This window comes from Meleagris gallopavo, chromosome 1 (genome assembly GCF_000146605.3).
Source record: "Meleagris gallopavo isolate NT-WF06-2002-E0010 breed Aviagen turkey brand Nicholas breeding stock chromosome 1, Turkey_5.1, whole genome shotgun sequence".
In the NCBI taxonomy this organism is placed as follows: Eukaryota; Metazoa; Chordata; class Aves; order Galliformes; family Phasianidae; genus Meleagris; species Meleagris gallopavo.
Window position 1 is genome coordinate 22,100,366 of NC_015011.2, and position 22,063 is coordinate 22,122,428.

Below are 22,063 nucleotides of genomic sequence, written 5' to 3' on the forward strand. Positions count from 1 at the left end.
ATTTTAGGCATCGCTGCCAGTATGTGGTAAAGGTAATACAATGTCTTTTCATTTCACACGTGCGTTACATACTCCCATCATGTAACATGTAACATCCTCTGATATGAGCTGACCTGCATAGACATGCATTTGGTCATACACTTGGAGAGGATCTCATGGGAGATTAACAGGGAGATGCCAATAAGTGTCGTGAAAAATTCTCATGAACTATAGACTTCTCCTTTCCAGGGTCGAAAGAATAGAGTGGAACACGGCCCAAAGCTCATGCTGTGGCCACTCCTGAATATAAGGCTTTTTTTGTAGTTAGAACCTTCCTTTCAAGACTTCAATCATTTGCAATTGAGTTTAAATGTTTTCGTTATACTCATCTTTATACTTCCATAAGCAATCCTCGTACAAGCAACTACTGCAAACTATTTCTTTTTGCTCAAAAATGTCTAAAACAGATTTCTGAAAGAGAAAAAGGAGCCTGCTATCTACCAACATCAGGGAGAGAAATAATGCACAAAAGTACTCATACCCTTCCTTTCTCAAGAAGATTAGTTATCATCACAATAACTTCTACGTTATGTTCCCATATCATTCTCCAGAAATCTTCTGCTGTTGATTTTAGTGGTCCTTGAGCTGCAATGTAGGCTTTTGGCTTGTTGTAGCCCTAAATTGAAATGTAACAAATGACACTTGTCAAATCACAGTCCCCAAGCAAAAGGAGGTTGGGAGGAGTACATGACATTTCATTTATCTATTTTTAAAGAATCTCAAAAGCTTTAAAGTACTTTTGAATTTATAACTATCAAAATCACAGAAAGCCTGCGGTACCAGATGACATCTGAATGCAACTGTTATGTCAATGTTTATCATTCCAACAAATGGGATATACATTCAAGTGCCCATGTTCTGGCAGAATGTTGACGTGATAGTGATTATGAGACATCTGTTATGACAGTGGTTTAAGAAATGAATCAAGATCATTCGCATGTAAATTACTGGGTAATGAAAACTGAAGAAATGATATCTCAATGAGGCTCACAGCCAACTGGCATCTTCCTCTTGTGAGATTATCTCAGACAGAAGAATTAACCACTTACCAAAATACATAAAAGAATAAACATTCAGATGTGAAATGTTTCTGAAATGACTCTGATGTGACTAAACATTTTTTAGTTTAATAAAGCTCTTCACTAAGCTACAGCTGCTGCAATATCAAGATGGATTTGAGAAAGAAATGGGCTTTACCTCTTTAAGTGCATTTTAAGTTTATACATTTGACTTAGATAATTAAAGTGTTGTGGTATTTTTTAATATTGTGATTTTTTAAAATTATATCTATTCACCTCCATACACCGCTATTCACAGAACAAGGCTGATTGGTGGATGAGCTGTCAGACAGAAAAAGGCACTTACATCAACATAGTTGGCATTAATGTAATCAGTCAGTTTTCCATCCTTTTCTGCAAGCTGTGCTAGTTTAACCCTGGTATGATCATCTGTAGTAAGACAAGGGAGAAAACAAGCATATTTTCTTGCCAGAATCACAGAATCACAGAATCAGCAAAATTGGAAAATACCTCCAGTCCAACTGTTCACCTATCACCAATATCATAATCTTTCTGTACGAAATCTTTTTTTAAAATACCAAAATATATTTTTATAATATATAGGAGTAATAAAGTGACAGTCACATATGTAAACATCCCGTGCTTAGCCAGGAATCAGATTAAAAATTCTAGTTAAAAGAAAAATAAGTTAAAGAATATAAGGACTAGTGGATTTGGAAATTCAGAAATTTATTTCAGAAGTAAATTGAAACATATTTTGTAAGAAAGGAAGAAACATGATCAACTTTCCATAGAAGAATGGATTTTTGAAGTTCTTGGAAGCGGAACATGTAAAAACCCAAGGCTCTTGTGAAAAACAATCCTACTGGAAAGGAATTAAAACGCTGAAAGCGTAAAGTGATCTTACACTAACTTGCAGTATAATACAGTGGTGAAATATAAAGTAAAACTAAAATTAAAAATCAGGTATCCAGTAATGTGGGAATGTATCCATTGTACAGTGATAGTGAAGGGAAGCCTATTCAGAACTCCTGCACATCAGCCTGGCTGCCCTAAGGGTCCCAAACAATTACAGGCACTGGTGTTTAAGCACATTTATTGCAAATTAAGGAGTACAGAGTCTGGGGACTGAAGAGCAATGGAACTTGGAGAGTTGGTCATCTGATGAGACTCAGCTCTGGTTATTTAGGCAGCAAGTGACTAATTCACAGTAGCTAAAGCTTTCTGAAGTTTCCATTCGTTAGATGGACTAGAGGCCTGGTTCAGTCACACATGGCAATTTTTGTTCTTTGAGCTAAGAATTATAGCAGAAGCTGCTCTGTCCTTTGATAGCAAGGTCCTTGGATTGGCATCCTTTGCATGGTCAGGTACCAACACAGTGTGTCAGAGGAAAAAAAAAAAGACTTTCCTTTTTTCTAGGGGTGTCTTCAGCCAGGTGGAATTGGATTTCTTGCAGCTGGTGCAGAGCTCACATTGCTTCTTGCCAAGCGAATTGACTGTGTCTCTTTTTTTTCTATAAAGCTCTGGTGTCACTGAATGCTGAACATGTATTTAATTTAGGCCTTGTTATTAGGAGTTGAAATGCTATACAGAATTAAGCCACTGTAAGAAATGAGTCCCAAGGGACTGTTAATGTGAGCCCAGACAATGCCCTGAGAGACAATTATGTCATAGGAAAGAACCTGGTGTCCCTTCCCTTAATTTGACTGATGTCTCAACCACTCCTGGAAGAGTACAGAACAATGCCTACAATGTGATGGGAGGGGGCCTGCTGTCAGTTCCTTTGGTTTGGCTGGTGTCTGGTGTCCCAACCAAGATTTTGCTGGTGTCTGGTGTCTCAAACAATCCTGAAACTGGAGCCAACTACAACTATTAATAGGGTCTAGGGGAGACTGTCCCTTTTCTTTTTCCTTTGATGCTACATATAAATAAGTGCCGGGGGTGGGGGGAGTCTCTCTTTTTTTGCTGTTGCTCCCACTTCTCGCTGCTGCTGCTGCTCCCCTTTTCTTTACTGCATGCCATGTGGAACATCCCAGTGCAGGCCTGGCACTGGATCTAGGACTGCTGATCCTTTTCCCCTTCAGATTTCTTGTCTTTATCTCTAGCTCTTTCTCTTAACATTGTTAACTCAAGGTTCACTTGAATTTTCTATAAAACCATGCAGCTTAGGTAGATGTAATTGTGGGAGGGCCGACATATAGAGGATATCTGTTTCATAGAAATCTTCTATTGAAGTTGATGTTTTTTTCTCTTTTGCATAGACCTTGAGCGTTCTTTCACCTTCATTTATCCAGGAGAACTCCCCTTATGGGAAGGATGTGACAGCCACCAAAATGATCAAGAGCCAGGGGTGATGGCTTCACATAGAGATGAATGAAGCGGAATAGATAGCTAATGAAGCTGATCTATTATATTGTGGTTGGGAAAAATACAATATAAAACAGTAAATTTATATTTCCATATGTCAGTAAATATATCCAGGGATTACGAAGCTCCTGAGAGGAAAAATCATCACTATTATAAATCAAAGATGGGTTAATTTTGGCAATCAAAACACAGCTTCTTTGGCTTTATAATGATATTATACTGGAATCTTCCAATTCCCCTTGGGTCATCAAAGAAGAAATAAACACATCCTGCTAAGTTTAATGAGTGCTCATCAAAGCAGCATGATGTCAGAGGACTAACTGGAAGTGAAATATAATTCATGATACTCTTCTCTGGGCATTTTGCTGAACAGTATCCAGAGTTTTCACTGTAGAGGTATTTTTTCCCCCTCTAGTAACATACGTAAATCTGTAATTGACTATAATTGTTTCTTAAACAAAACATCAGGTGATTCATTTACTTACAAGCAACAATGTTTATGTATCGATTCTTATTCTTGTTGTCAGGGTGATTAGAGCTGTCTGACGTAATACCTAGATCTACAGTACAGCTCTGGATTTCCTGAAAAAATAAAGTGCATCATACTTAAATAATTACTAAGGTAAATAAAATGTCTTAAAATACAGTAAGTCATCATGAAAAAAACCACAACCTTCTACCCAATTAACTATAATATTTTACAACTACTTCATTGCTAGAAAAAAATGCAGTGAAATAATTCCTTACCTGATAAAACTCTTTCAGTGTCTAATGAGGGAATGAATGCAAAAAAAGTAAAAAAAATCAAATTCCACAGCACAGAACAAATGGATAAAAGTGTTTATATAAGTTACAATTATTATATGGAAAACAATTATGGTCATGCATTATCATTATCACCATAATATCAACAGAGCTTAAAAGATTCAAGAGACAATTTTGTTGTTAAGATATGGGCATCTGTTTTCCTATCTTTAGCTTTAACGTTAGACCTTACTCCAGTGAAAGATTATATTATATGAGAAACATCACTGACTCTAGTCAGATTATCTCTGTATTTAACTGTCTATAGGATTTCTTATTGGTCCTTATAACAGTAGTTTTTCCTGTAGAGCTCTTTTGCTCTCTTTCCCCGCATTCCTGAAGCTCTTGCAAGCAGGGCAGCTGCTCAGACACTTCACGGGATGGCATTACAGTCCTCTGTCTGACAGCAGCTTCTCAATAACCCAAAGCTTTTATGAAGACTGCCTGCAAGAGACAGGCTTAAGAAGACAGGCCCATAGCCTATAAAACTCACTAAATTACTATTATTCGTTTCTTATCTTACTGATTCGCTTAACTGACAAGAAACTCAAGCACTTATAAGATCCATATTGTTATGCAGGAAATAAGTAGCTATGACAAAAAGTACTGTAACATTTCTCATCATTTTTTAGGATTTATTTCAATATTAACCATCTTCACCTTCAGATATTTAAATATATATATGTAAAATGGTGACCAGTCTGAAAATTACAAATTTAAATATGAGTTATTTTATAGCAATACACCTAAAAAATTGAACCAACCCCTTGCCCTGACTTCCAAATGTATTCAGACTACAGAGACAACGGCTATTTTCTTTATCAGCAGTAAAAAGGCCTGGACACATTCTGGGGTAGTCTGTAAATCCAAATTGGAGCTCCAAACGATGAGCAAGAACAAAAATATTTTAGATGGTGGATACTCAGTGAGGTGCAGTGTATTTCGTCTTCAGATTGCCACAGTAATTTAGGAAGTGAAGATGACAAAAAATATGATTTCCTGACTGTTTTACCTACTAATGTTGAAAGAACACTGCTACCATTGTATTTACACACAGTTTTTCAACATTTGTTCTCATTAACAACCAGTCTATCTGAAGCCCAGTCCTGTCAGTCCATATACATTTGCTTAAAGTAACAAATGAACTGGGCATAATTCACACGTACTTACAAATTCAGCCCCATAATTAGATTGATACCTTTTATGTCTAATGAATTGGGGATGCTTATGAATAAGATTAGGTGACTCTAATTTTTGGTCTCTTGGGTCACAACACATTAGGTGGGGAACCCTAAGCAATACCGAGAGATGCAAAATTATGAATTTCTTCAGTTTCAATACTGGTTTTGCAGCAGTAATATTAAAATTATTTTAAATTAATAGTGACCAATTAAAGAAAATTGTTTTCATCACAACTGTTTGATTTTTATTAGAGAACGAACGAGAGTTTTAACAGCTTAGCTTTAATTACAGTCTTTGCTTATAATGCTTGTTTTATAAGTGACTTCAGTTAGTACTTATCTATCTTTAAATTGCATGTCATGCATACGAATGTGAAAAGCAATGAAGAAATACATGAAGTAGTTACATACGGTGAGAGCAACATTATGAGAACATGTTTCAAAGTTATACATCATATAAACCATTTGTTTTATGAAGTCAACTGTAAAGCTTTTACTACCACATATGAAGATTCTACATTAGCTCCCCCGTTACTCAGAAGTCTTGTCATGTGAACTCATTATTATTTTCCTATTTTTTTCTCTGTAAATGGAACATGCGAATGTGCGTAGCTTCTGCAAAATTCAATTGGCATTAGTAATGGAAAAGCTTCAAATCTACAGCTGTATCTGTTAAACCATATAGACTGTGTTATATTCTCAGAGATTATTCACATAGTTATTTAGCAATTTCTCACAGCCACAGCCAACCCCATTTGCATCCCACTCTTATAAGTTTCCCTAGCCTTTATTCATGAACAGACCTCCCAGTACTCATTTACATGAGATTATGAATTTAGTCCCCCAGGTCAGAATGTAATACCCAGTTCTCTTTTTGTTTTTCCAGGCATTCAAACTTCACATTATTTGTATGCTAAGAAAGATGACGTCATACCTCAAATTCTTCAGAAAAACCATTACTTGCATGTAAATCTGCAACATGTTTTGGAAAATGCTTTATTGGAATTGCTCCAACATCATCTTAGGAGTGGGAAAAGAAAAAAATAGATTTATGAAGAATAAAAAACCAGAAGAACATAGAAAGACGTTCACATGTAGGCAATCCATACAACATCCTGAAATAAAATTTTTGGTATGTACTCTGGATATACAACTACCCATAAAAATCAATACACTCTCCAACATCATTAACATTTCTAAAATCATTCTGAAAACTTACACATTTCTAAATGGTTATTCTGAGAGAAGATATGGTAAATGCCCAGCTAGGTCTTGTTCTGTCTTTAAGCCTCCAAAATTAAGGTGCTGATCTTGTCTGAAAAAACATTCAGTTGACTCGACTGTGAAGTTAAGGGGAACTGGGAGGTTTAGCAGTCTGCCACAAGGTACTCAAAGGGCAAAAGCAGCACTCTGAATGATACTGGTAAAGAAAGCATGATCAGAAGGGCGAGTCTGGATGCTTTAGGTTGATTAGTATTGCACTGGTTCTCTGATACAGTACATGGACTACCTGCGTAGTTCCAACCCTACTAAATTAATGCAGCCTTATGACAGTAGTATAATTCTGACTGATGCATATAAGCATTGGCATTCAAAAGAAACAATAGCAGATTTTCATCTTTTACTACAGAAGTATTTTCAGCAGGAATTTGCCCCCTATTCACTGCTGTAATTTTACAATTGATATAAACTTATGTCTGATCCTGGGAGTCAACTGCAAATTCTCACATCAGGCTGGTAACACAAGTTTAAAGATTTAAGATTTTCTGGATACACAGAAAGAAAATATTTACATTCTCAACGAACAAAAGTGACTTGTGACTAATGAGCCTAAATTTTCCATTCGATATTTTATTTCAGTACATCTCCTTTTTACTTTATACAAACACAGTAAAACACTAATGCAGAGCATTAATTAGAGATCATGTAGAAAACATTTGGGACTTTTAATCTTTTCTTTCCTGCAAATATGCTAGGTAAACACAGCCCTCTATTCTGCTAATTACCTATTAAATGATGCCATTATTTTAGCTGATTTTGACTCTGAATAAGATTTATTTATTTATTTATTGGAACATTATAAAATATGTTTATTTCACAATCTTTAAGTTCAGCACTGTTTCATATGAGAAAAAAAGATAACAACAACAAAAAATATCAAAAACATTGAACAAAGACCTGATGTTTATGGCAACAGATGTTCAGCATTTAGGCCACCTAATAATTTTAGCTTTTGGTTACCAAGAATCTGTTGATTTGTATGGAGATCCATCTGGTCTTCCATTTACATGAATGGATCTGCATACAAAAAGTGAATTTATCCAGTCAAGCCTAAGAGAAGCCGACCAAATGTGTAACACTATCTTCACACTTCAGAGATGAAACCTGGCGCAAAGTGTTTATTCTAATGATCTGCAAACACAACACCAGAAGGTAAGGTAGATGATCTTAAGAGTGACGACAGAAAGGGAGAAAGAGATTTCAGGTTACTACTATTTTATTTCCTGGCCACTGCTAATCTCCCAGCTCAGTAACTTCTGACTCTAGGGATATATTATATTTCTAGATATCGAGTACTACTTGAAGCTCACGAAAGGCTGGTATTGTCTCCTCATATCAGCCTGTAATTCACTATTTATGCTAAATGTGCAATTTGTACTGTGAAGTTGCCAGGGCATTTTCTGTGACTAACTGCAATCTCCTATCTTTGCTAATGAACTCCACAGAAGGAAAACTTAGTTTATAATACGATCTGTGGAGTATACTTTCAGTCACTGTTCTAATAAAATCTTAAGCTTAGCAGTTACAAAATGCTCTTTCTGGTCTACATTCTTTGCCAACATTGTATGCCAGTGAGTTTTAATTGTAAAATTACACTGCTGAAACACTTGTATGATAGAATACACAAAAACTGCTCACTTGACATCTGTTGCACACAAAACAAAACACAAACATTTTTCTGAGTGCTGGACCTTCTTCCATACAACATTTTATGTATCCGTTAGTCATTTACAAACACTTTTCTCTTTAATATCACCATTCCAAAAGTAAAACCTCAGTGTCAAAACATGTATTTTAAGCACTTGAATAACTGTAAGTGCAATTTTGTCTTATCACAATGGAATACACTATCTCCCTGAGGTGAGCTGGTCAGGGAAAATTGCAAGAAAATTATATAGTTATACTGCAATATAGTTAATGATAGAGAGTAAGAGCTGAAATTTCCTGTAATGATTGCCACTTGACATTCATATGTAATGACATGTTTTCTGAAATCAAGCTACATCCCCACCTATTAACCATTTAGAAAAAGGCTACCCATCTTCTCACAATAGCAATCACCATAAGAGGCTTTTAAAGATGCCTACAATTCAGTGACAACAGAAGCCTAATATCTGGGATTTATTCAATTAAACGTTCTTGCTAGTTATCTACACAAGGGCTGCTGCTTTTGCTTCCCTTAGTCATTTCAAGAGTATCCATCCCCCCAGGTAATTGCACAGTTTGTAAAAGCATTATTTGTGGAACAGAATATCTTCTTTTCATGCGTGGAAATGTAGTTTGGGATCTGCAAAATTAATCTATTTGACTCTAACCAGTTTGAAAGAGCAAGAAGGGCTGCACTATGCTCCTCTGCTTTATCTCAAGGAAGAAAGAAAAGAAAGAGCTTCTCCAAAAAAAAAGTAGAGTGGATATGGAAAGAGAAGATGCTGATAATACTCTTCATTTGGGCATCAGTTTTATGAGAGGTTCACGGAGAATTTTACAGTAGAAGATATGCTACTAAAATATATCCATTAGAGTTAAATTGCCAGTGAAACACAAATGAGATGCATATTGGTTCTGCTGGTAAAAAGTAAAGGTGATGTTCTATACACAAGTGTCAAACTCAATGAAAGAAATGTGGCAGAGTACATTGCTGGTGTAATCCTCTGCTTTGTGGCAATGAACTAGAGCTGCTAAGTGTAGCTCGAGTGTGGGTGACACAGGCTAGAAGGCACAGCATCTCCCTGAGACAGTTCTGTAAGTTGAGGATATTTTTCTGCTGTGCTACCTACAGGAGAAAATATGAGCAACACTAACTGCCTCTGTTGAGTGCACTTGTGTTAATTAGTACAAGTAGGTAATAATTTCTGGTTTACAGAATGTGAAGAATTCATACGGACACATGCAAGGCAGCATCTTTCAAAAGTTAACATCAATCCACAGAACAGTTGACAAAAAATACCTGAGACTGGGAAGACTGGAGCAGGGGGAGCAGAAATCACTCGAGGTGATGTGTTATCTTCCAAATAAAAGTGAGCAGTCTGGAAACATTTCCTAGAGAAGAAACGTTAATAAATATTGCAAACACAAAACACTGCCTGAAATCTTTTGGAATTCTGACATCATTTAGTTAAGACAAGAGAATCACGGTTTTGAAAACCAGTTCTCATGGAGTGTTGAACACAACTACTGTGATAGAAATATTGCCCCAATATAATACAGATTATGCATACAGTTGAAGATAATTAACTCAGGATAACATATAGTTCATGCAACTTTACCTATACCAGAGGCAGAAGACAGAGCAGACATCAGACATGGTGAAAGCTGAAAGAGGAACTCTCAGTAGATACTGTAGATGCTGCGCAGCAATTTCAAGTATAAAAAAATGCCATTGTCTTCCTCGCTTATCCAAATCTGCACACATAATTCCCTTTCATATGATTATGCTAGACTGAAGATGGAGCAGCGTATGAGATCAGCTCTGGTAATTCATCAGTAGAGCCTACTGCAGACACGGAAATGCAGTCCGAGGCAACATGCTCTATAGCGAACAAAATGGAAGCTCTAGACTACTGTGATTGGTGCTAAACAATTTTTTAGTAATGTTATTGTCACAACACTGAGGGACACCTTAACCAAGGAGGACTCCCTGAATTTGAAAGAGGAAAGTAGGGGAATTTATTACTCCAAGAGATGCTAGCTTTGTTGAAAAACACTCAAAGATGAATATAAATGGAATCAACCTTAGCTATGACCCCCACTGTTATTTGTATCTGTGCTGTAATCCAGATGTGAAGGTAATAATAAGAGCATCTGTTAAGAGTCCAAGCAATTCAAGGGACTAAATAACCAACGGCTGCTGTAAGTATTGCAAAGCCTCCTTAATTAAAAAATCTCCATATGATTAGAAATGCTAATAACAATCTTTACTCTGGGTCACCTAATCTATTTGAAATATTATTCAGGAATTATTAAATTTAAAAAGAAACATACACATCAAGAAAACACTAATCTCATTTTGCATTTACAAGATTCTGCTTCTTGAAAGCTGTTGGCTCAAGCTGTTGCATGACCTTTTGCTATTTTCTGTACTCACTTTAAATTCTAATTCTGTATTGCTCATGTAAATAAATACCACCGCCCTGATAGAACCTTTCATATAATTGTTAAAATCATAAAGAAGTGTGGAGGTTACTTTGAGAAACAGTGAGTATGTGGTTCATAAAGACTTTGGTAAACTTATTTCAATGAAGCATCTGGGAAACATGCACATACTCATGGAATGTACTGGGAATTTTCTGTGGTCACGTACAATGCAAATTTCTTAAAACACAAGAGGAAGTAGAGAACTACATCAAAAACAAAGTTGTCGCATGCAACATAGTTCTCATGATACACATGGCAAATTTGGAGTCTAACTAGAACCTTCTAAAGGGATGTTCGTGATGTCTCAGAAGGGCTTCTGATTTTCCACAATACGCCTAGGAGAATACTATCCATTGTGTACTTAGCATTACTTAGAAATGGTAATTCTTGATGCACATCAAGAAAATGGGGCAGATAAACTACAGGAGGAAGGGATACCATCGAAACGACCTGGACAAGCTTGAACACAATGAATGTTCAACATTGCCAAATGCAGGGTGTTGCACTTGGGTCAGGGCAATCCCAGATATGTGTACAGACTGGAAGAAGAACTCCTTGGGAGCAGTCCTGTGGGGAAGGATTTGGGGGTTCTGGTAGATAAAAAGCTGCACACAGCCAGCAGTGTTTGCTTGCAGTCCAGAAGGCCAATGGTATACTGGGCTACATCAGAAGAGGGGAGGCCAGCAGGGAGAGGGAGGTGATTGTCCCCCTCTACTCTGCCCTCATCAGACCTCTTCTGGAGTGCTGTGTCCTAGCCTGGGGGCCCCAGCACGAGAAGAACATGGAGCTGTTAGAGTGTGTCCAGAGGAGGACATGAAGATGATCAGAGGGCTGGAGCACTTCTCTTATGAAGAAAGGCTGAAGGAGTTGTTCTTGTTCAGCCTGAAGAAGAGAAAGTTCTGAGGAGGTCTCACTGTGGCCTTCTAGTACTTAAAGTGAGTTTATGAACAGGAGGGAGACCAACTTTATATGGGTAGATAGTGATGGGACAAGGGGGAATGGTTTTAAACTAAATGGGAGAAGATTTTGGTCAGATGTTAGGAACAAATTTTTTACTCAGATGATGGTGAGGCCCTGGCACAGCTGCTCAGAGAAGCTGTCAATGCTCCATCCCTGGAGGTGCTCAAGGCTAGGCTTGATGGTGCCCTGTAGAGCCTGATCTAATGGTTGGCAATCTTGATCTTGGCAGTGGAGTTGGTGCTTAATGGTCTTTATAGTCCCTTCCAATCCAAGCCGTTTCATGATTCTATGATTCTGTGATACTCAAGATGTTTTAAGGAGGCTCTAACATTTGCATTATGCAGCTTGTGGCTGCTGACGTGAGAAAGGCTCCCAGTGCTAACATAACACTAAGGAGTTAGTTTCAGAAATGTGTGCAAAATGACCAAGAGACAGGTAAATATCAAAGTACTTCATTAAGCACTTTTGGAAAGTCTAGTCCTATCTACTATGCACTGAGAATGCTGATGTGCTGCATTTATTAAAAACCAATCAAATGTGCCAACCACCTCAACTTCAAAGGACAGGAACAAAAAATGTCCACCCTCTAATGCCTGTGGCTTATGAACAGTGATCATACATAAAGATTACAGAATAACACTGCAGAGATTTGTCATCTCTTTGCCTGTGAAGACTGAACTAAAAAGAATCTAATTAGTGTAATGGTTTTCATATTAGAAGCAGCGATTAAAATGTCTTCATAATATGCTATATATTCACTATTCCTAACTGAGCCACTGTATCTTCAATCTTTAGCAAGTTAATTGTGGCTGAAAATAAATTAAACCCTTAGCACATTTGGGAGACAAATTCATAGCGGTTGACTTAACCTGTAATCAGAGTCATAAATAGGCATTCCATCTGCTTTGGCATCAGCAGTGAAAGCCTTTATGACTAAACCTAATGTTAATAACCATGACTCGTTAATTATCACTTGTTTTTAATGTAAAAAGTGATGACTATTTCAAACTTCCAGACAAAGGTCCCATCACTCAATGTTAACCTGATTATTTAATTTACACCTTTCATCAAAGCATTTAGATCTTCAACCTAAAACTGTAATTTGTAATTTAGACACTGTGCTTCTTTGAACACACACTTTTTATATCAGATAGTGAAAAAGCACTGATTTAATTAGAGTATCTCTATCTGTACAGGAACCCAGGAAGCAGCAGCAATTTGATATAACGTGAGGGATGCTACATCTGAGTGAACACTTCAGTGTGAACTGCTTGGGAGAATGCTATGCCTCAGATTGCAAAGGATCTCTTTAGGGTCTCCTGTGCTCACAGGGCATCTGCCATTGGTTATTCTCAAATACTTACTAGAACTTATTTTGAAATGGTTTTCATCATTTGAAGATCTGATGGATCCAAAGCATATTTAAATAGACTTTAGAGAATCCAGTGATTCCATTTTTAATTATTCCAATTTGTCTTTTAAATGCTTGTCAGTCGAAATTTTAATTTTAAAATTATATTAGTTCTTTTATTTATGGTTCCCTGTTATGCAGTTGAGCAGTTCTCTTTCATGGTTGAATGAATGTGAACACAGCAAGTTAAAATCTGTTTTTAATTTGTTTCTCCATGTGCAAGTTTAATTATTCTTACAGAGGATTCTCAGCTCTTTTTCCATAAAATGAACACAGGATTCAAGATACCAGTTCAAATCATGGATAGGAAAATGAACATTCTCTGAATCTATCTCTGCATTTCAGAGATAGAGGGTGACAGAGGAAAGTTAAAACTTAAATGATTGCTCAGGGATTTGCCTGTTACTAGGTAGGCAATTTCTGAAGCATCGCTGTCATGCAGCTTCTAGGAGCTGATATGCAGTATCTCTGCACCTAGAAATCTAACTGGAACTGCATTAGGAATTTGCTGTTCACATTACCAGAGCTAGTATCTTACTGAGATTCATATATATTTGTTCAAAAAACAATACTGAATGTTCACACTGACAACTATTACCATTTTACTGTTTGCCAAGCTCTTCTTATGTTAACCATTATAAAAACTGATTTGCACAAATTGTTTTACATTGCTTCCCATAAATCATTTCACTAAGTTCATTTGCATTGACCAATTCAAAGAACTATTCCAAAAGATTACACGTATGCATAAACAATTTCTAGTATGTCAGTACAGAGAAACTTTCAATTTCAGTCATCTAAATACATAAAGTTAATTCAAGAAAATGGGAATGATGAAGCTACCCAGAAATGAGAAGAACAGGGAATGGAGATTCAAATATCCCTGTTGCATAGTGTACAAGGACTCAATCAGATACCAGGAAGAATGGATAGATTCTACGCTTGAATAGAAAATTCTCTCTAAAGCTGTAAAAATAATCTGTCAAGGAGGCAAAGCCATTACATAGGCAAAAGAATCTCCTCATTTGTTTCACTGTAATCTTAATCATTCCAAAAAAAATGTAAGGAAAGTGTATTTGCATCAAATTATAAATGCTTGATGCACAAGACTACAGTAATTCAAAACGGTGCACGCTCCTACTGAAAATTATATATTCTTTAGACAGTATTATAATTAAAAGTTTTTAAACCTGTGGGAGAAATTAGTTTTTTATCACAAAAAGATTGAAATTATGCCTAACGAGATAGTGAAGAGATTGGGGAATTTCCTTGAGTGATGATTAACAATTTCATGTAAAAAACTCACAAACAACCAATCCTATACCAAAAAACCAACTAAACCCAAACAACAGATGGTAGAGAATTATTTTTCTGATACAAGGCACTTGAGTGAAGAACAAAATAATTTTGCCCTTTTTTTTTTTAACCTTGAAAAGCTGGAATTTGAGGCTTTTGGTAGCTATTTGGTTTTGAAACAATATATTTTTTAAAAAGGTTACAGCTATTGTATATTCAAATCAGGAGGTGGTACTTTTCCATCAAATACCCACCTAGGATATACCCATGCAATTTTTTTTGAATACTCTTGCCAAAAGAATATAGAATAACATCTTGTAAATCTAATATTTTAATTAACTTTAATGAGTGAAAATAATTGGCTCACATAAAAGAAAAAGAGGCAGATACGCATTATAAAAGAAAACCTGTCAACTTACAACAATTATTTCAAAATAAGCTAAACTTAGCCATGGAAATACTTAGAGCCATATAGCAATGAAGTTCATCATTTTTCATGAACTTTCAAATCATGAAGTTCATCATGATGTTTCACAGGCTTTAAAACAAGGTGAGAGTCTTGGTATCTTTGAAAGAGGCCTACAAAGTCCTACCTACAATACATACAGCTTGTGATTCATTTTGCTGAAATAAGAACTATGTTACTGGTGTTATCATAAAGCCCAAGAAAATTTTCTCAAGGATTAGCAAAAAAAGAGCTTCATATTTTATTTAGTAGTACACAAGAAATACAGAAAAGATTAAATTCAACTTCAAGAAGATATTACTGCTAACGGGATTTTTGTTTTATTTTGAAAGACCTATGTTACAGAATTGTTCATTCCCAGAAAAAAATACAAAATGAACATGATGTTATTTGACAAAAACAAGCTTGTAACATGTGTAGGATTACTAAAACTGCATTACACAATCTGGGTCTTAAAATGTGTAGTGTTCTTTGGAAAATAGAAGAGATTTGAAAGACTATTTAGGCTCAAGGATGAAACTCTTTGGAAGATGAGTATGAATGTTCATGTTGTGTAACATGAAAGATAGGAAAAGGCTCTCAATATGAAAGTGGTTAGCTAGAAGTCCTGTGATGGAGAATATATTTATCCAACTAGATATAAATCAAGAAATGTGTGCAATTCTTCCAGTAATTAACCACTTATTTGGAAAGCGGAAGAAATCTTTCTACAAATTCAATGCTTTTAAGTGTTTTATCATGCCAAAGACTGGCTGACTTATAAGGATGCTTGCCTGGAATGAAGGAAGCCTGAACTCAATTTCTTAAGCTTCATCTGCTGAGGGATGGGATATGTTCTGTCCTGGGTTGATACAAACCAGCGAGGAATCGAGAAGCAAAGCCAGTGAGCCAGACTCTGACACCACAGCCTAATGGTTTCAGTAGTCGGGAGCTGACAAAGGCACCCTGGGATCTGGTTCCTGTTTCCTGGTTCTTTGGCACTGTTATAAATTTCAGGTTAAGCAAGATTGGACAGATGAAAGAAAAAGAAGGAACAGGCGCTAGAAGCTTTCCAGGAGCAATGCTCTGCTCCTTACTGCTTGTTTATGCATTAGCAGCACACAAACTATGATGGGATCAGACCCCTGCAATCACAAAAGAGCAAGAGTTTCTATGGCAGGATGATGTGCAACTTAACACTCATCTCTTTCAGTCCACTATGTCTCCTCCTTGGGAACTCTCACTCTCAGGAAGGTAAGGGCTGTGTAGATTTTGGAAGTCTGTGAGAGCCTAAGAAGCCTTGTCCCTAGAAAGACTCCATGGCTTCATCTGCTTCCAGTGAAGAAAACATGAAGACTTGAACACTGCCCCATTGCTAACAGGATTCCTGGTAGGCTCACAGCTTAGGACAACTCATGTTATTGCATACAACGCCTGCCACAGTTTGGGGTTAGATTCAGAAACTGTCCCTAGCAGGGGATCTGAATGCACCCGCCTTGTTTATGTCCTCTGAGGGAAGAGCCTTTGGCAGAAGCAATCTGTGCCATGCCTCAAGACTGTAGAAGAGTCCCTGGACCACCTTATTTCATAGAATAGGCTCAGTCTTTTGCCCTCAGTGGTTGTGTCTTCATAACTCTTGTCTACTACCTCTCTTTAGCCTGACTTTTTTTCTTATTTTTTTATCAAGTCACAGAAAACATGCCCATGAGGGAACCTGAGCATGCATGCATGCACAAAACTCATCTGCTTCACCACCTGTTGAATGTTTCAAAGGCTGGAGGGCAAAAACTTTCATTCTAAGACACGCAGGATCGCAAAGCAGAACAATTTTTAGTCACTGAACATGAGATCTACACAGGAAGTGATCTTAAAATATTGACAGAAAACCTGATTTCTATCTCACATTTCACGTCAGCTACAGTCCATTCCTACAGTCCTTTATGAACTGCTTATTTATATGGTCCTGTTGATGATCATAGATTCTTGTCTCTAATTGATAAGAACTTTTTTTTTTTTTTTTAATAGTTACATGATTGGGAAAATAGGAAACAAACCCATTCCATGCTATTTATTTTATTTCTCCCTCCTGTTCTTCCCAGTGTTCTGTTAATTCACTTGGCTTCTAGCATTAGTAAACAAAAGTAATTTTTACTAAATTCTCTCAGTATGGACATAAGGTACTTGTCATGTTTCAGCACTGCAACCAAAATTAATTGCAGTTGAGCATTCTGGAAAGAAACCAGCCTATTGCTTTACACCATTGCAGCTCTGGGAGCAAAACAAAGAGACAGGGAGAGATAAGATCCAGACTCTCTCCTATAAAGCAGCTCAATAATGTCAATCACATTTTTCAAATCAGTGTTCTTTAGCACTGGAAAAAAAAAAACAAAACAAAAAACCAACAAAGCAACAACTTACCTCCAGTATATGAGAATACCCACAAGAATCACTAGACAGATAAAAGTCAGGGCGGATACGACCACAAGTGGTATAACTGTCTTCTTCTCTGATTCCAGACTCTCAGCTAGACCGATACGAGACTCATGGCTACTATTACTTGCCTCTGCAGTCAGAGAAAATTGAAACAGTTCATGTTTAAATACTGACAAACACACAGCATGAGTGAAGGTGTCTTATAATGAGCCTACTTAATACCACTTACCTCTCTTTTTCACTATGCACTGCAGAAAATGTATACATTTGCAAACCAGCTTACAGAAAATAAGCAGACAGAGGGTAAAGCAAAGTATTCAAGCTTTTGTGATTCAGCCTTCCAGCAGTGGAAACTTCTTTGTAAGAATAGCAGATTGTTGTTAAAATATAGGAGAAGAAAGTTTTTTATTTTCATCTGTTTATTAGCTGAAAGTCAAATGATTTAAGGGATCTGAATTTATAATACTGGAATGTGTAAAGCACACTGATGCTGAACTGTCACTCACATAATGCAAATCACTTCTCCTTGACTAATAATTGTGTATTTTTTAATTTTTTTTACAACAGAAAATCTCAGTATGGTTACTTTATTGCACCTAAGCCTTCTGTAGTTTAATATGCTGTCCATTTGGTAACTTGCCTTGTAGAAAATCTAGTTTCCTTTAAATTCAATTGCAGCACTCCCTCCTTCAACTATTATGGAGCCAGAATTAAATTTCCTACCTCCATCTTTACTGGGAATCAAATTGTTATTTAGGTATTATCTAGATTTCACATAACTGTCAGCCTTGTAATACTGGGTGATGAAAATATTTGGGCACAGGAATCTGTATGAAGATTAAACTAATATATTTTATAAGCTCATTAAAAGAAGCATATATAATGGTGGAAGAGACCAATCCTGCAGACTTGACTTTCATCCCTCTGAAAGAAAACACTTGAAAACATAGACTTTGACAGAAAACAACTGATTCTTTTAAATCTATGCAGCTGACTGTGATCTGTGACCATTATGTGAGTCAAAATACAGAAATAATCACTTCCACACTTTTTAGAATTAATCCCTAGATTTTCTAAGATAACTACGTCTTCTGCTCTTGTGAATTGTCTTAATACAATTAATGCTCTGTATGGGACAGGATATTACTGTCTAGAAATCAGCTGTACTCCAGTGGGGTTTCAAGACCAATTCTACATGACAGTTTTCAGACAAAAGGGAGGAGGGAATATTGCTGGATCTGAAAAAATATTGACAAAATAGCATAGGACCTAAATACAATATAAAAAAACAGACATGATCACATAGCATAGGCTTCCAGGCATGTATCTGCTTTCATTTTTTTTAGTTTTTGGGCTTTCTAGAAAGAGATGTCTAGGTCCTGATCTTGCAGATATCTTCTTGGTTTTAGTTCAGAGTGCTCAAACACCCAAATCAGTCACTGCTTTTTCAATCCTGTATCTCCGTGTGCAAGGTGATTGCAGGAAAAAGAAAGGCTTCTGAAAATTTGTCCCCAAGCTTCTGGCAAGTAGACTAAGATCAATACTGATTCAAGAGGAAACTATATATCTATATGAGAGATCAGAATACGATCCCTTTGAGGTATACACATTTGCTCGTTTAACTCTGGAGTAATTCACAGGGTAAGACCCAAACTTATCTTTGTGGTAACAGGGCTCCTTCACACTGCATGACCGAGTCCTATTCTCCTATGAAGAACCCTGTAATGGAGCTTCTTGCCTGCTTGGCCATCGCTCCGATGATGGCAGCGGAACAGGGAGTCTCACCTACAAAAGATTTCCTACTCTCTAACAATTGGCATGCTTAGATCATTTCCATTATTGTTTATATTGATTTCTTTTATGGTTTTTCAACTGAAGTTGAAAGGTTTAGGTAGCCATAGAGGTCTTAAGGAGAAAGTCCTCATTCAGACTCATTCAGAACAGGCATGAATATGCATCGACAACTATAATAAAGAGTGGGTAAAGTTTAAATGACATTTTTTTTTCTGGAATAGTCAAAGTAAAAAGACATTTCATTAATTTTTGATGAATTCACAGTAATATATAACTTCTTAGTGTTTTTTTTTTCTTTTTCTTTTGTTACTTTGTATTTGAGTTAAGCAAGGATATTTTCGATTTACCGGAGACCATGTTAGACATGCTCGCATTTACTTTCCAGTTTTTAAATAACAGTATTTGGCATAATTTATTGGAAAAAATAATGCACATGAAGTGATACTACATAATATATTTCAATAATATTTAGAAGATAAAATTTGTTTGTTGTAGTGCTACTCTAGACACGTATAATCTTTTTGAAGTACTTTTCTGAAGTAACAGTTCAAGCTCATTGATAACTAAAATGACAGTTATGTAAACTATAAATCTTTAATGGCAACATTCATTTACATAAGTCATATGAGTTTTGAAATATTCCTTTTCTTTTTTTCTGATTTTTCAAGAAATATGTTTTGCAGTTTAAACCACGAGGTAACCACTAACCAACTGAACTAACTCACTTTTTGTTTCAGTTTTAGAGTGCCTAATTTGTTAGGACTAATAACAATTTTGGCATGATTTCTACTTTATTTCAATACATTTTCTTTTTTTTGTTTTGTTTTGTTTTCCATTTTTCACATTCTATCAGCTCCTATTACATAGTGTTGATTTGGCACCTTTTCATATTAGCATTCTGTTGCTCACAAGCAATACAACTTCATTTCATTTTGCTCTGTATTCATAGGATTCAGCCTAAAATTTCACGTGCTGTCTACAGACTCCATTCAAATCAGATTTAGTTGGATGATACTGCCCTCTACAGATGCTGTGACTGTTTAATTTCCATTTACTTTTTAAAATACAAATTCAACTTGTCAGTTTTTTTCCCAAGCCACAGTTATTTTTTCTGATTTTACTTTTCGGTTTCCAGTATGCTAACATGAAGAAATTCAAATTTCTTGTCTGAATATAAGTTTCCACAACACATTTTTAAATATAAAGGCAATATAAATATTTATCTGGTTCTTATCTATGCAAGGTGCAGTTTTGCCTTCTGACCTCATCTTTGGAATCACAGTTCACAAAATCTCTCACTGACTTTAAGAGGAATAATTAGGAAAAAAAATATATATATATATATATGAACAAGGAGAACCCAGCTCAGATATACTACAAATAAGCAAAACTAGCATAAAAAAACTCTGCATCTTACTGAAATTTGAAGATGGCATAAACAATAAGAATGAAGATGAATGTTTATGCAAATTAAGATGAATCAGAATCAAGCTGAAGCATCTTCTTCCTTGCTCAATACACCTTAGAAAATACAAAATAAAACATAAGGAGGAAATGTGCTGCCATAATTATAAAACAGAATCTCAGAGGTATGTTTGCACTAGTATAGTTTCCTCTGGTAACGTCTTTGTACAAAGAACTTACATCTCTCTTATACCTTTAAAACTCAAATTAAACCATTAACATTTGAAACAAATTCTGGTCTTAGACTGCGTACCCCCCAACTTCAGCTGATGGTACACATCTATCCAACAGCAGAGCACAAATCTTCCTACTGAAGAGTTTCAGGTGCAGTTTGAAGTAGACAGAAGAGACACTCACAAGGCAACCTGCTCCGAATGTACCCCTGCTCCCCAGGGCCTCCTTAATCACCCCCACTGGCCCTCTTCTCCTTCTGTTATATACATATAAACCTCATTCTCTACAGCACAAAAGAACCCCCTCACAGCTTTTCATGGTATGCATTAGACTTATCCATAACTAACCTGCCTCAGAGGTGTTGAATACTGATGAGTGATCGCTAGATACAGATGAAGCTGATGACTGTGATGATCCAGGAGTTAATTCTGAGTTACCTGCTTCAACTGCCCCTTCAGTGTCTCTCTCATTAAGGTCAGGAAAACTGAAATCTGTTGACGTTTCATTATCATTAAGGCTATCTGAGGTACCTTGGCCAGAACCACTTTCTTCATCACTTGTAAAACAGCCCAAGACTTAGACTCTGATGTGTTTTGCAATGGGACACTAGCAGTTTGAATATGGTTCTCCAAAAATGTCGGGTCGCTGTGCTTCTCAGGTATCACACTTGCTGTCAGAGATGGTACAGATGTATAATTATGTCTGTCCGTGGCATAGTTTATCTGCCTGTCTGATGCAGCAGTCGAAATTCTCTCTTCTTCTTCAGGTTTCCCAGAATGTGAGCTTATAATTAGGTTGTTATTGTTTACCTCTGCATTTTGCTCCTCTACTACCATATCCTCATTTTCTCTATGGGAAGAGCATGAGATACAGTTACTTATGGGGAAGCCATCGTCATACTCATCGTAGTCATCCTCAACTACAGCAGGCCACAAATCGGTACTGGACATGACACTGGGAGACAACCCAGAGGATTCTCTAGAAGGAACCAGTAACCTACTCAAAGTTACAGGGCTCTCATTTTTGGGAGGAACAGCTGTGACAGAAATATGTGCACTTGGTAAAGGAAGGGTGTGATGAATGGACACGTCAGAATCAGAAACCACTGCTGGCATTTGCACAGGATCAAAACCAAATGGAGAACTTGAAGAGACACTGGCAGTCTCACTTCGTTCAAAAACACTTGCAGAGGTATGGCTGTCTGGAGGAGTAGCTACATGAGGTAATGCATCAGCTGTTAGGAAGGGAGTTGTTACTGCAT

At 36.6% G+C, this 22,063-nt stretch overlaps 1 protein-coding gene across 1 annotated transcript in view; it reads right to left on the reverse strand.

The window, feature by feature from the left end:
- Positions 1–22,063, reverse strand: part of PTPRZ1 (protein tyrosine phosphatase receptor type Z1) — a 142,858-nt gene that overhangs the window by 13,378 nt on the left and 107,417 nt on the right. Inside the window, 8 exon segments of the mRNA XM_031552126.1 lie at positions 521–655; positions 1,405–1,487; positions 3,911–4,007; positions 6,345–6,430; positions 9,639–9,730; positions 17,356–17,500; positions 21,150–21,365; positions 21,368–22,063. Of these exon segments, the coding sequence (XP_031407986.1) occupies positions 521–655; positions 1,405–1,487; positions 3,911–4,007; positions 6,345–6,430; positions 9,639–9,730; positions 17,356–17,500; positions 21,150–21,365; positions 21,368–22,063 (1,550 nt within the window).